The 13,048-nt window shown below is 44.9% G+C and overlaps 1 protein-coding gene across 2 annotated transcripts in view; it reads left to right on the top strand.

Annotated features, from left to right (window-relative positions):
• The window catches only part of LOC119382975 (glutamate receptor 1), a 219,479-nt gene that overhangs the window by 88,043 nt on the left and 118,388 nt on the right, over positions 1 to 13,048 (top strand). For both annotated transcript variants that reach the window (XM_037650916.2, XM_037650917.2), the window contains exons 3-4: positions 10,734 to 10,858; positions 12,535 to 12,658. In XM_037650916.2, coding sequence (XP_037506844.1) covers positions 10,734 to 10,858; positions 12,535 to 12,658 — 249 coding nt within the window. The remainder of the gene's footprint in view (positions 1 to 10,733; positions 10,859 to 12,534; positions 12,659 to 13,048) is intronic.

Raw genomic sequence — 13,048 nt, 5'->3', positions numbered from 1 at the left:
GTCCAGGTGTGGCGCGAGCGGGAATGAGTGATTGGCAGAGCTTGATGTCTATTGCACCCTGTTTTGCGAGGTCCTGGAGGGTCGCAGTAATGAATTGTTTGTGCTGTTTTGTTGGGTCATAATCAAGGAGTTTATAGAATTTCCTGTCCTGCAATTGCCGTACGCCTTCTTTGATGTAGTCCTCCTTGTTGAGAACGACTATTCCACCGCCGTTATCAGCTGGTTTTATAACAATGTCCTCACGATTGCCTAGCGCTAAGAGTGATTCCTGCTCCTTTCTAGACAAGTTAGAGGTGCCGGGTTTACTAGCCTTATAAGCTTCTATAATATCCCTTTGTACCGCTTCAATGTATATATCTAAGTGTTTGTCTCTCTGGGCGTCCGGAGTCCACTGTCTCCCTGTGGCGTGATGGAATTCTGGTTTTCTATTCTGTGATTGGTTGGAGAAGAATTCTGCTAAGCGTAAATTTCGTGCAAAATTATCAAGGTCCCTTAATAGTGCAAATTCTGCGTATCTTCCATTATTTGGACAGAATGTAAGTCCGCGAGACAATAGTGAGCGCTCATGCGTGGTGAGTTCGGTGTCGGATAAGTTGATGATGTTTTCGCCCGCATTCTTATAATCTTTTTTATGTCTGGGCAAGCTTATATATATATATATATATATATATATATATATATATATATATATATATATATATATATATATATATATATATATATATATATATATATATTCGGAGAAATCTACAGTGGCTCCATATGGGTGTAAGGCAGGGAGACACCGCGTACTTACAGGAGGTTTTCAAGGCCCTAGACTGGGAAGAGTCAGGAATGCGAGTTAATGGAGAGGACCTTAGACTAATAGTAACCTGCGATGACATTGCATTGATGAGTAACTCAGGGGACGAATTGCAACTCATGATTACTGAATTGGACAAGGAAAGCAGAACGGTAGGTCAGAGAATTAATATGCAGAAAACTAATGTAATGTGCAACAGTCTCGGAAGAGAACAGCGCTTTTGCGATAAGTAGCGAGGCACTAGAAATGGTAAAGGAATACGTCTACTCAGGACAGGTAGTGACCGCGCAGCCGAACCATGAGGCTAAAGTAACTAGAAGAATAAGAATGGAGCGGAGCACATTCGTAAAGCATTCTCAAATCAGGAATGGCAGTTTACCTCTATCACTCAAGCGGAAGGTATACAACAGCTGCATCTGACCGGTACTTACCGACGAAGCAGAAACCTGGAGGTTTACAAAGAGAGTCCAACCTAAATTGAGGACGACGCAGCGAGCAGTGGAAAGGAAAATGATAGGTGCAACCTTAAGGGAGAAGAAGAGAGCAGAGTGGGTCAGAGAACAAACATGTGTTAAGTACATCTTAGTCGAAATCACGAGGGAGAAATGGACATGGGCAGGGCATGTAGCGCGTAGGCAAGATAACCGCTGGTCATTAAGAGTAACAGACTGGATTCCAAGAGAAGGCAAACGCGCGAGGGGGAGGCAAAGTTAGGTGGGCAGATGAGATTAAGAAGTTCGCGGGTATAATGTGGCCGCAGAAAGCACAGGACCGGGTTGATTGGCGGAGGAACATGGGAGAAGCCTTCGCCGTGCAGTGGGCGCAATCATGCTGCTGCTGCTGCTGCTGCTGCTGATGATGATGATGACGATGATGGACTTCTTTTTGGAACCACTCGAGACAGGTTTGCTGAAAATCGAGTTGCGATTCAGCAAGGTCGTTCAAATCTAAACTTTTTCTCGTACTAAATCGATCTGTAATCTCAGCTCTAGGACGTTTCCGTTCGATCTGAAATATTTGGGCGAGGCATTTTTTACTCGGGGGGAACACAGCGCTTAGCTAAAGGTGTCTTTCTTACGCTTGAAAGCAACAGTGATGTATTACATGATAAGTAGGCATACTTTTTTTTAAGTTTGTTTAAAACGCGGAAGCTATTGTAGTCTCGTATCTGTTTCAACCATAAACACAAAGAAGACGCCATTGATCGATTTTTGCGTTCAAAGGAAGAAACTGTAGGGCATAACAGACGGCTATGACATACGCCGCAGGGCATATATTCGAAGCTAGCTTGGCGTCTCCGTGCATTTCTTTGACTGCCTCGGGTCCCTTATGGGCATCTAAGCCTAAGCATGGGAATCTTACTTTTTTTTAATTTCCTTTAAGATCTACATATGGCAACGAAATATAGCTTCTCATATCTCACGCTCAGAAAAGTTGAGCCAATACGGCGGACAGCAACCAGAATTGTGCGCTATCTTTACTGCATCACGAACCTATATCTGATTTGAAAATAAAGTTGGCGTTTAGAGAACGCTACTTTCTTGTGGAGTTACGTATAGCTTGAGGGTTCCGTTTATTCTGTCACAGCTGTGTGCTTTCCGTTATAGAAACAGTGTTACGCTTGTGTTTTTTCCTTACCTCTCTCTTTTTGCAGTCTTCGGTCTCCTGTACCTCAGTGAATGGTAGCAAGCCGGATGTTTATAATCAATTTAACCTCCAAATCTATCTCGTATCATTTTTCTTTCTCCATTTTCAACATTTCGCGCAGACTGAGCGAACTTCCTTGACGTTTTTTTCTGAACCGTGGTGCTCCTGTAAGGGATCACCAAATAAGTAACGTAGTCTAATTTCTTGATAATTCAGTATATTGCGCGCCGAAAGTTAACACAGGATATCCAACTAGCTGACATAATGATGATAGAATAAGTTTAAAACCTGAAACATTACGCATGCTAGTGCTTTGTCGTTCTTGCATCCTTATACGCGAAGCGTATGTCCATTGAGAGCGCATTTCTAAGCACTTTACTCAATGTGTCGCGCACTGCTACCGATAGTCCAGTTGCAATTTGACTATATCGGCGCACAAAGTCACAAGAATTACTTTACTAGTACCAAAGTGCCCTTTTCGCACTACTTCATAACTACATGGATACCTCAATAACCGAAGGTCGTTCGTAGCGCTAGCAATTACTTAACGCGCCACTATATGTATATGCATTAGACATGGTCTGAGAAAGCTTACGCAAACCACGAAACGGCCTAGTGGTATCCGTTATTGCATTATCTAAGGAGGCCGTACATGCACACAACACAGCGACAGTAAATATATACAGAAAGCACGCTATGCAATACTGCAACAGCGCGTTCGCGGCTGACCACCGGGAAAGCAATTTCTCCCGTGAGAATAACCTTGGTAATATCTTGTTCTAGAGTTTTGCTAAAGCTGTGGCGCGGGTATGTCGGCACGCTCCTAGGTATGCATCGGCGCAAACGCTGAAAGTCTCACTGCTGATCTAAATATAACGCGCCAAGCTGAAGTGCTGGGTGTATATAGTATTGCGCAGTCTGCCAACTCACAGATCCTCCTGGCGCAGGCATGGCGCATCAAGATAAGTAATAAACGTACGCCATCAATAATTATGGGAAGAGCCTTCCCCTAGCTCATTTGGATCAGGCAGGGTGTCGGAACGGAACAAAAACCGAAAACAAAAAGCGAAAAAAACGATATTTTTGACCGGAACGAAAACGTAACCGAAACTTTATCTATGATTTCGTTCCGGAGTGAAACCGAAAATTTTTCAATCGTTTTTCGGTTCACGAGAAAACTTCGCAATCCGGGACAACTGAGCTCATGCATTGTGAGCATGTCTCAGAGTACAGTATCAGCCCGTACCTCAGGCAGGAATTTCGAAGCAAAAATGTGTTGAAATTGTGCGAAAAACGAAAACAGTGGCAACCAGAGATGTTTATATTAACGCAAGTGGACTTTTGCACGCCTGTCAAGCAGGCCAAAGTGGAGCATCGTCGACGCAGAAGCTTGTTACAGCGAAAGCTGTTATGAGATCACAACAGCTGAATTTTGCACCATAGTTGTCCGCCGCCGCCGGTGTCCGTGACCGCTATCGCGTGAAATAAGAAAAAATTAAATGAGAAGCAAATGTCTAGGAACACAAGCGCATTGCGCTTGTGTTCGTGTGGTTCAGTCTACGTCCTCAAAGTGGTGCGCAATAACGTAACAATGAATAGATACCAACTGGCCCAAGCAAGCACCCTTATAGGGAATTAGTAGGGCGGTTGTAGCGCACGAGATATGTCACCAAGCTACTATCCCTCGGCTTTGATAACGTGTTTCGCGTACTTTTGCAGTTCTTAATGCATCTGATGAAATCAACTTTATGGGGCGTTCATTCTAAACTCGATAGATCTATCAAGCTGCCTTTCCTACGTTGAGGAATTACAGGAATGGAATTGAACTGCTAGGCCATTCCAGGAGTGGGAATGGACTAAGTTTTTCATCCCCAGGAATTGAAAGGAATGGAATTGCGGCAAGTTCTAATTCCCCGGAATGGCATTTGAATAGAATGGAGGCGCCCATGCCGCAACACTGCTTCCCACCCACTGCAATGCGCTCAACCATAATTCTTCATCATCATCAGCCACAGCACAAAGTTCACATAATGCCTTACAGATGTCTAGCGGGTACCACGATTCTCCGAAGAATGAGGAAAGATGACATAGTGGAAACTTCGCTACATCAGAAAAATTTCGATGATTTATGGCGCAGTGGGTACCTTCCATGTGGACTTGTATTAGTTGCCCCAAGAGACTCTACAACGGGCTCTACAAAGTCCGCTCTTCCAGCTTTCGCTGTGACTGTGCTGCGTGTTCCGCGCAGGCCTGGCGATCTTTTTATCAGAACAGCGGTCTCGCACATCAGCGAGTACACTCAATGACGTGCTGCTTCTGAGAACGTGCTCACTCCCTTGACACAAAGCAGTGAGCCCACTAAAAAAAAATTGTATTTGCCTTTTGAGAAAATAAATGCTATGACTTTGAAATTAATACTGGTTTGTGCTATTTGGTAGGAATTCATGGTACAGTTACTTCCGCTCCTCTGAAGAGCGTGTTTTACCCTTGTCCCACTTTCTTAAGAAGAGGGCAAGTAAGTACGTCACAAATCCAATGTTTTTTATGAATATCTTAACTTCAAATTTTTGCATTAAAAAACCGTTACGTACCGTTACGGAACATTTATTTTTTGTTCCGGAACAGAAACGGAACGGAACTATTCGCGTCGGAACAAAACTAAAACCGAAACGGAAAACATTTTGTTCCGACACCCTGGGATCAGGTAGTAGTGCATACAGAAAGGCGGGTGCCGGTGCTACCCGCAATCATGGTAATACAGTCAGCGACGGAATTCACAAAACTTCTCTTTCGTAAGTGCGTCTTCCGGTTGGTCAGCCGGCTTCGCTAATGATACGCCCCGCAACGTGATTGACTGAAATATTTTCTTACGAAAATTTTTAGCGTAAGACGCTTTTGTATATACGGGCCCTCAAGTTTCATGCGCCGTCCAGTGTACGTGAAGTTCGCAATCTTGCCGGAAGTGCTACGTAGGCCTAGCCCAGGCAGCATGCGAAGCTACGCGTTCAATTTCTAAATTAACAGAGACAAGCCAATATGGAAGGCTGTTGACTAAAAAGGCAATAATTGACAAAAAAGCGACGAGGACACTTACATGAAGCCAATAGTTAAAAACTAAAGAAACATATCACTTGCGAAACTTCTTTTCTTATTAATAATATTGACTTCTTCCTCGTTGCAAATTTCCTGCTTTTGGTTCAAGTAATCGGTGCGCTTCAGCAAGCTACAGTGTTAAGGGAACTTGCGCGCCTGTTCTTTTATCCCATGATGCACGCAGGGCGTAAGAATGATCCGCTACTATAGCGACAACGTACTACAGTTCGCAACATCGCTTTAGAGACCGCGTACACACCGTCAAGAAATACAGCTAACCTACTGCATACCAATCATACCGAGAAACAAACAAAACAATCGAGCCGTTTCGCACGAGCGCTACACACACAGAGCCATGTTTTCTTACGAGCTAAATGACAGGATTTCTTAATATCTCACCCAAAGCTGTCAAGCAGTCACGGCTCCTTAAAACAAGATTGTCGAGGACAACTTTCAATGTGTTCTGACACTGGAAACATTTGCCGCCTACTGCAATCAAGTGTATATGGAACGTAATGTGACGGGGAGAGAGGGAAAGGGAGGGGGTTTCATTAAACAGCAGCAGTTGGTTTTTGCTACGTCATCCTTACCTCATTGCGTGTTCTCCTTGTTTGTTAGATTTCTCTCAATCAACAGAACAAACAAAGCGAGTGGGAGGAGAAGCCAAGAAACCCCGACAGAGGGATGCATTTCGATGCAACGACACCACAGTACATGGAAAAGCGAGCCGGCCGGTGCGCCGCTGAAGCGGCGCACCGGCCGGGCGTCTTTATTGAATGCAGACCTCTTGCCCCATGCGGTGACACGGTGAAGGCGCCTTTCAGTGTCGTGTATGCGCGTGTCTTCGCTCACACGGATGTGGCCTCTTCCATTGCCGTGTTCGCGAGCGCACTCCCGTCGAGCCTTAGAGACGGTGTCGAGCCTCCCTAATAACGCGGTGTCACGCTGCGACAAGCGAAACGACGACGTCTCAGCAGCCCCTTCGGCATCACTTTCGAGAGTGACAGTTATTGGTGCTACAACCGGTGTTCACGGATCGCGTTTTGGACGCACGACGTGGAAAGTGAAAGAAAACGTTAAATCAGAGATTCTGCGTGCGTGCGTGCGTGTGTGTGTGTGTGTGTGTGTGTGTGTGTGTGTGTGTGTGTGTGTGTGTGTGTGTGTGTGTGTGTGTGTGTGTGTGTGTGTGTGTGTGTGTGTGTGTGTGTGTGTGTGTGTGTGTGTGTGTGTGTGTGTGTGTGTGTGCGTGCGTGCGTGTACGTGCGTGTGCGTGCGTGTGTTTGTGTGCGTGTGCATGTGTCTGTGTTTGTGTGCGTGCGTGTGCGTGTGTGTGTGCATGTGTTTGGGTGTACGTGCATTTTTGTGCATGTATGTGAGTGAAATCTGTGTGTCGCGCGTGCGTGAGTGTGTATATGCAGTTGTACAGTTACTTTCACTACTCGAACAAAACAGCAGCTCCTATATTCCTTTTTAATCAAACAGAGCTGTGGAAGAACTCGTCATTTTGTTTCCTAACATCCAGCTACGGCAGGCGAATAGTTTACTTGAAAACGAGTGCACAGGCGCCATTTGGTTTCATAGACGTGATTACATAAATTTGAAAGGCATAATCAGCTTTAATAAATACGACATCATCAAGAAAATTGCTTGATGCTTTAAAACTACACATAATTAGAACGGACGAAAAATATTCCATTCAGTGCCATCATTATCCGGTTCGCATTTCAACTCGGTTCCAAACCTTCCTATTTACGCGTGCCTAGCCAATATGATGGATGGATAAACTTTATTATGATGTTACATTTTAATACCTGTGCCATCTGCGTACCTATAGTATCTGCTCTCTGATACGTGTTTCGCCCATGCCTTGAGAAAGTCAACAACGTACCACTGTGAGTTGCGAAGAACGAAACTTATTAAAACATAGTTGAAGGAGAACGGCATAGAAACGCTCGATACAAAAGGTGAAAGTGTCTCGTGATTTATTCAAATAAGGGCGAAAAATAATTGCTTGGCAGTTGTTCCAGCACAGGTTACGTCAAAATTTTACAATACTCTGCAAGTATAACCGTCAGGGGTGTTGTTGCGGTGCATCACTGTACCCGTGCAGAAAGTTTGTCACTTCGAATAATATGTTCTATGCGGGATTGCCATTGAATGCGTTAAACCTTGAGCCACCACAAATGGCTGAAGCGACAGGTATAAGCGGTACGCTTGTGTCGAGTAGCATCAAGTCATTTCGCAACGTGCGCCCGCATCTATATACGACACGGAGGACGAATTACACAACGCCTAAATGACGACTTCGCAAGAAAGACAGACCGAAAAAAAAAAGAATAGAAAGATTAGGCGCATCGAGTCGAGCACATAGATAGAAGCCGTATGTAGTGCACACCTTGCGTACACACACACGATACGCTCGAGGAAACAAGCGGCGCGCACGCACTGGTCCTCTAAATTGAATGCACGCGGAGCGTGCGGCTTCGCTGATGAGGCGTTGATGGACGCGAAACGAGCAGCGCCTTTTCTTTTTTTTTGCTGGCTCTCGATCAACGCCCCTTAGGCCTGGCGCACGTGGATAGAGAGGCGACGAGACGCCCCAGGGTCCGACTAGGAGGTGTGATGAGGAAGGAAGGGAGGTTGAGCTAATGCGAGATAAGGTAAGGAAGCAAGAGAAAACTAAACATAGGTGGGAATGAACACCAGGGAGAGATGGCCACCGATAAGGGTGCGAGGCGCGCTTTTGATACGGCCGACCGTGAGGATATCGACCGGCCAATTAACGGGCTTAACGTACTGCGCCGACGCAAAATCAATAAGGTGGCAAAGCCTCCGTTTGTCATGATTAGGCGCTTCGCTGCTCGCTCTCTCTCTCTCGCTGAGCACGCGAGCACAGCGCGTCGGCGATGCGGAAGAAAGGAAAAGTAACTGATCCGGCCGTGTAGAAAGAAGATAAAATTATTCAACGAACGCTTACGCGAAACATGTCGAATTGCTACGCGCCACTGCGCGCATTTATTTTTCTTTTTTTTCTTAAGTCGGGTGTGTTGTTAAAGAACTCGCAGTTGCTTCACGCAGAAGTTCGCAACAACGATGGTAACAGCAAGAGGGAGTTATTGAGTGAGGGAAAAGTTACTGTTTCGCGTGGTCTCATTTACAGAAAACACTGGTAATGCTCCGCGAACGGTGTGAACGAAACGTTTAAACCGACACGGCACTCGTTTTCAGCTCTTCTCCACATATCATTTTTCAGTTGTCCATTACTTCGGGGAACAGTTTTATTTAATACACCTCGATATTTTATCAGATGCCGTGCAATACCACTGCCTCGTGATGCCAATCTTATATCCAGGACCCTAAAACCAGACCAAAGTAGTCTGGTGAGAGATTACACGTCTCTGACTCCAAACGGGAGCCTTATGTCGAATGAACGAGGCTTCGTTGTGGAAGCCCAGATGTCTAACCTTTTTGACGACGCAACTTTTGGAACGAGCTGGTTGCTTCGGCAAAACGAAATAAAAAAAGTTCTGGAAAATATATCGTCTGCGGTTCTTGAGAACGACGTAGATTGCTGGATATATGTATCGCAATAGTCACGGAGGCCTTTTGATAGTCATCGGCGATTACTACGTGAAAGCGCAGGTGATACAAGGGACACTGACAAAAGCCCCTTGATGCTGGCTTGGACAACCCACCGCGGTGATCTAGTGGTCATGGTGCTCGGCTGCTGATCCAAAGGTCGCGGGATAAAATCCCAGCCGTGGCAGCCGCATTTCGATGGAGGCGAAGTGCTCGAGGCCCGTGTACTTAGAGTTACGTGCACGTTAAAACCAGTTGGTCGAAATTTCCGGAGCCCTCCACTACGGCGTCCCTCATACTCATATCGTGGTTTTGGGACGTACAAACCCAACAATTAATATTAAGTTGGTCTGAACGAAAGAAGGAAAATGGATCGAGGGACCAGTTTATTGTCAAGTGGAACCACACGAAAATAACAGGTATTGGAACCAATAAAAGCGTAAATGTATTATTTTTAATTGAATCGTAGTAATTATTAGGTAAAAGGAAAATTAATCGAAGCGGGCAAAAAACAACTAGCTACTGGGGAGACGGAACTCACACACCTCAGCATTACGTGTGCGATGTTCCACCACGGTGGCTGTCATTCCTCCCATCCACTGCTTCTTATTTTTATTTTTTTTTGTATATATAACCTTGGTAGTGTTTGCCAGCGCCACTCGCGGCCATGGTGGCGAACGTGGAACATCCTCTTTGCCAGTAAGGGGTGTCACGAGAAGTCAGAACTGTCACTGCAATAAGCTTGTGTTTTAGCAGTCTGACCAGTGATTTCAGAATTGATGTCAGAAAAATTAAAGTCGTCCTGGTGTTCTAACATGAAGTTTACTCAATAATATCACATGCATCATGAAAGCTGAGGATCCCTTATCAAGGCTTAGCGGCTTTAGCGTCATATGAAGTTTTATCGACAAAAAGAAACATAACCCAAATATAATAGTTATGTCCCGGCAAACTTGCCTACATTTGTCAGGGGCATATTAATCTTCCTAAGGACAGCCACTGCGTGCAGTGCCAGCCGTCGACGAAATAGAGCAAGTAGTCTTGGCCTAACAAAAATCTGCCATTACGCACATGACCTGGCGCAAGAAAGTACGTGGTTCCCAGCTCACTTAATCTTCATGTCAAGTGGGTAAACTTGGCAAATAAAAAAAAAAGATAATGGAGTCGAAGCAGTTTCTTGATTCAAAAAGCAACCTCTAGTACATAGCAATAGGGGCTTGCACGCAGACTCCACATGAGATATCACCTGTGAGTGCCAAACTCTACATTCCTACCGTCTTTTTCTTGTTTCCTCACTTTCTTTTTTGTAATCTTTACCGTGTCGTAAGCTGCTAGAAGTAGTCTTCTCTTCCACAGCCAGATCCAGGCCATTACCAGGTAGCTTTTTTGCAGAAGCGAAAAGTCGTTTATCTTTTTTGTGCTTTTGCCTGGCGTGGTGCATCTTTCTTACCTGAGCGTCGTTCTACTCTTCCTTCCTCCTCCTCCCCCGCCTCCATCTCGCCTACCCATTTCCCTCTCCCTCTCTGGTTTCTTATCCTCAAACGATCCTCCATTCCATACCTACGAACCCCAACACCAACCAATTCCATAACAAACTCCCGTGCGAGCGCAGTGTGCACAATAATGAAGAACGGCACCTTCTCCATCATCGCGCCCACCACGGCCACGTCTTACGCCACCCTGGCGTCGTACGCCAACACCTTCCGGATGCCCTTTGTGAGCCCCGCGTTTCCACAGGTAAGAAGAGAGACTTCGCGACAAGCCGAGCATTCCTCCGCTCGCGGAACTTTCCCGGCTCTTTGCCTTTTCTTTCTTTTTGTTCTCTTTTCCTACAACCTTTCTTTCTTTCTTTCTTTCTTTCTTTCTTTCTTTCTTTCTTTCTTTCTTTCTTTCTTTCTTTCTTTCTTTCTTTCTTTCTTTCTTTCTTTCTTTCTTTCTTTCCTTCTTTCTCTCTTTCTTTCTTTCTCTCTCTCTCTCTCGCTCTCTCAGTCTTCGTTTCTAGGCACGTTTATTCCGGCTTGCCGCTCCCGTCCTTCATCATTTCGCAACCGTGCATCACTTCTCGCTCGAACAAGGCGCTGTCTTTATTATTTTTTTTTTCGCTTTTTCTGGTCTTTGCTGTCGAGGTAAATAGAGAGAACCGCTGCGCTAACATACGAGTCACCTTCGGCCTAATAGAAATTTTCATTTTGGTTTCGTCTAAGAACGGTAGAAACGAGTGATGTTTTTTTTTTTTTTTTCGTTTTACAAAAGCTTTCGCAAACCTGCTGGTGACAGAATTCAGGTGGCTGTCGCATTCGCACGCCCCCACGCACTTGCAAGGCGGAAACAGAATGACGTCGCTGCGTTCGACACCCCATTTTTTTGTAATGGTTTAAAGAACGTATGTTTAGGCACGCCAATGGCAAAAAAAATTCTTTAGGCACATAGCTTACGCTACAGCTGCGCCAGACAATCTGCGATGTAAGACGCGTTTCGGGGACGACTGCGAGAGGTTGCATTGAGGTGGAAAATTAGGGATACATGACAAATTTGATTATTGGGCTCATTAGCAGCTGATTACGTAAATAGGTCCACGGTAATCACTAGTGCACGAAGCATCTCTAATCAACCATTCGACCACCATATCAAAGATAAGAGATCAGACTTGAGACATACGTACTCGATATGCGCCATAAAAAGCACTGCTGTTACAGGTAACATTTTTTCTGCGGTGTCTTTCTCCATGTTCAAAATAAGTTATCAACAGGACGAACAACGCCGCAATGATACAGCGACGCCGCAGCAATACACACCCATCTGTATCGAAATGCTATGCTATGTGAAACCGCTGACCGTAATTCAGCGATTACAACACGGCATCTAGTGTGGCCTATTATTAACGCTAATTAGCTAAGTTTTCGCAATTAAAAAATGGACTGGTGACTACGACGCAGATTTTAACGTATGCCGTTGATGCGAAGCTTGGTCAGTAAAAAAATGCTATTTTTTCTCGCATTCACTTTATAAGAAATGTAAGCTGGTCGCCATAGAAACTCGCGGTAAAGCTGCCTCGAAAGAGCCTCACTTTTATGTGTTTTTTTTACTGCGACGATCCCTTATTAAGAGAAACGGCGAGGTAAAGAAACGCAAGAAAAAGAAAGAGAGACGTTACACAAGGACATGACATGAGTTTGCCTTACATGCTTAGTGGCGCCCGTAATTTTAACAATCCGGCGTCTGCAAAGACCCAAGACCCGCTAAAAGCAGTAAGGCTTTGTTCACGAAATTCGGCACTGTCTTCCAGTCACCTTACATACTATTTCATTTACATATTCATATTACGTTTGCAGTGCATACCAATGCTTTCGTAATCACAGGAGCAGTGACCGCAGTTTGAATTATGCCTGTTCGAATGTACTTCGTGCTCTCAGATAACGGACGTGAGACCGGCACTGTACGGGATAAGCCTGCGGCCCCGCTACCTGCCGGCCATCGTGGAAGTGATCAAGCACTACCGTTGGAAGAGCATCCTCTACCTCTACGACTCAGACGACGGTGAGTGCACGTTCAAATCAAGACAAATCGAACTTTATTCTCATTCTGTACATATACATCATCTTAGAACCACGCAGAAAAGCTTATTATAAAACAGCTTGACTTGTTCACAGCTCTTGGATACATTTCTAAACGGTAACCGCACTTCGTGAAGCAGAGTTGCCCAGTTCAGTTCATATTACATTTCAGGTTGCATTAGACAAACGGCTCCTTTCTGCAAGTTTAGTACACTGGAACGCAAAAACGTACAAAAATATAAACGCTAACAAAGACTGTGACAAGTAAGGTTAAACTATCCAGCTTTTTCAGCAAAACAGTCAAATTTAGCACTGTACAGCGATATTCAACCTCCATAGCTATTCACTTGTGTCGTCTTACGGCTCTATTTGT

The sequence above is a fragment of the Rhipicephalus sanguineus genome, chromosome 2 (assembly GCF_013339695.2).
Source record: "Rhipicephalus sanguineus isolate Rsan-2018 chromosome 2, BIME_Rsan_1.4, whole genome shotgun sequence".
In the NCBI taxonomy this organism is placed as follows: Eukaryota; Metazoa; Arthropoda; class Arachnida; order Ixodida; family Ixodidae; genus Rhipicephalus; species Rhipicephalus sanguineus.
The sequence above is the reverse complement of the archived record's forward strand: the minus strand, read 5'-3'. Positions and strand labels throughout refer to the sequence as shown.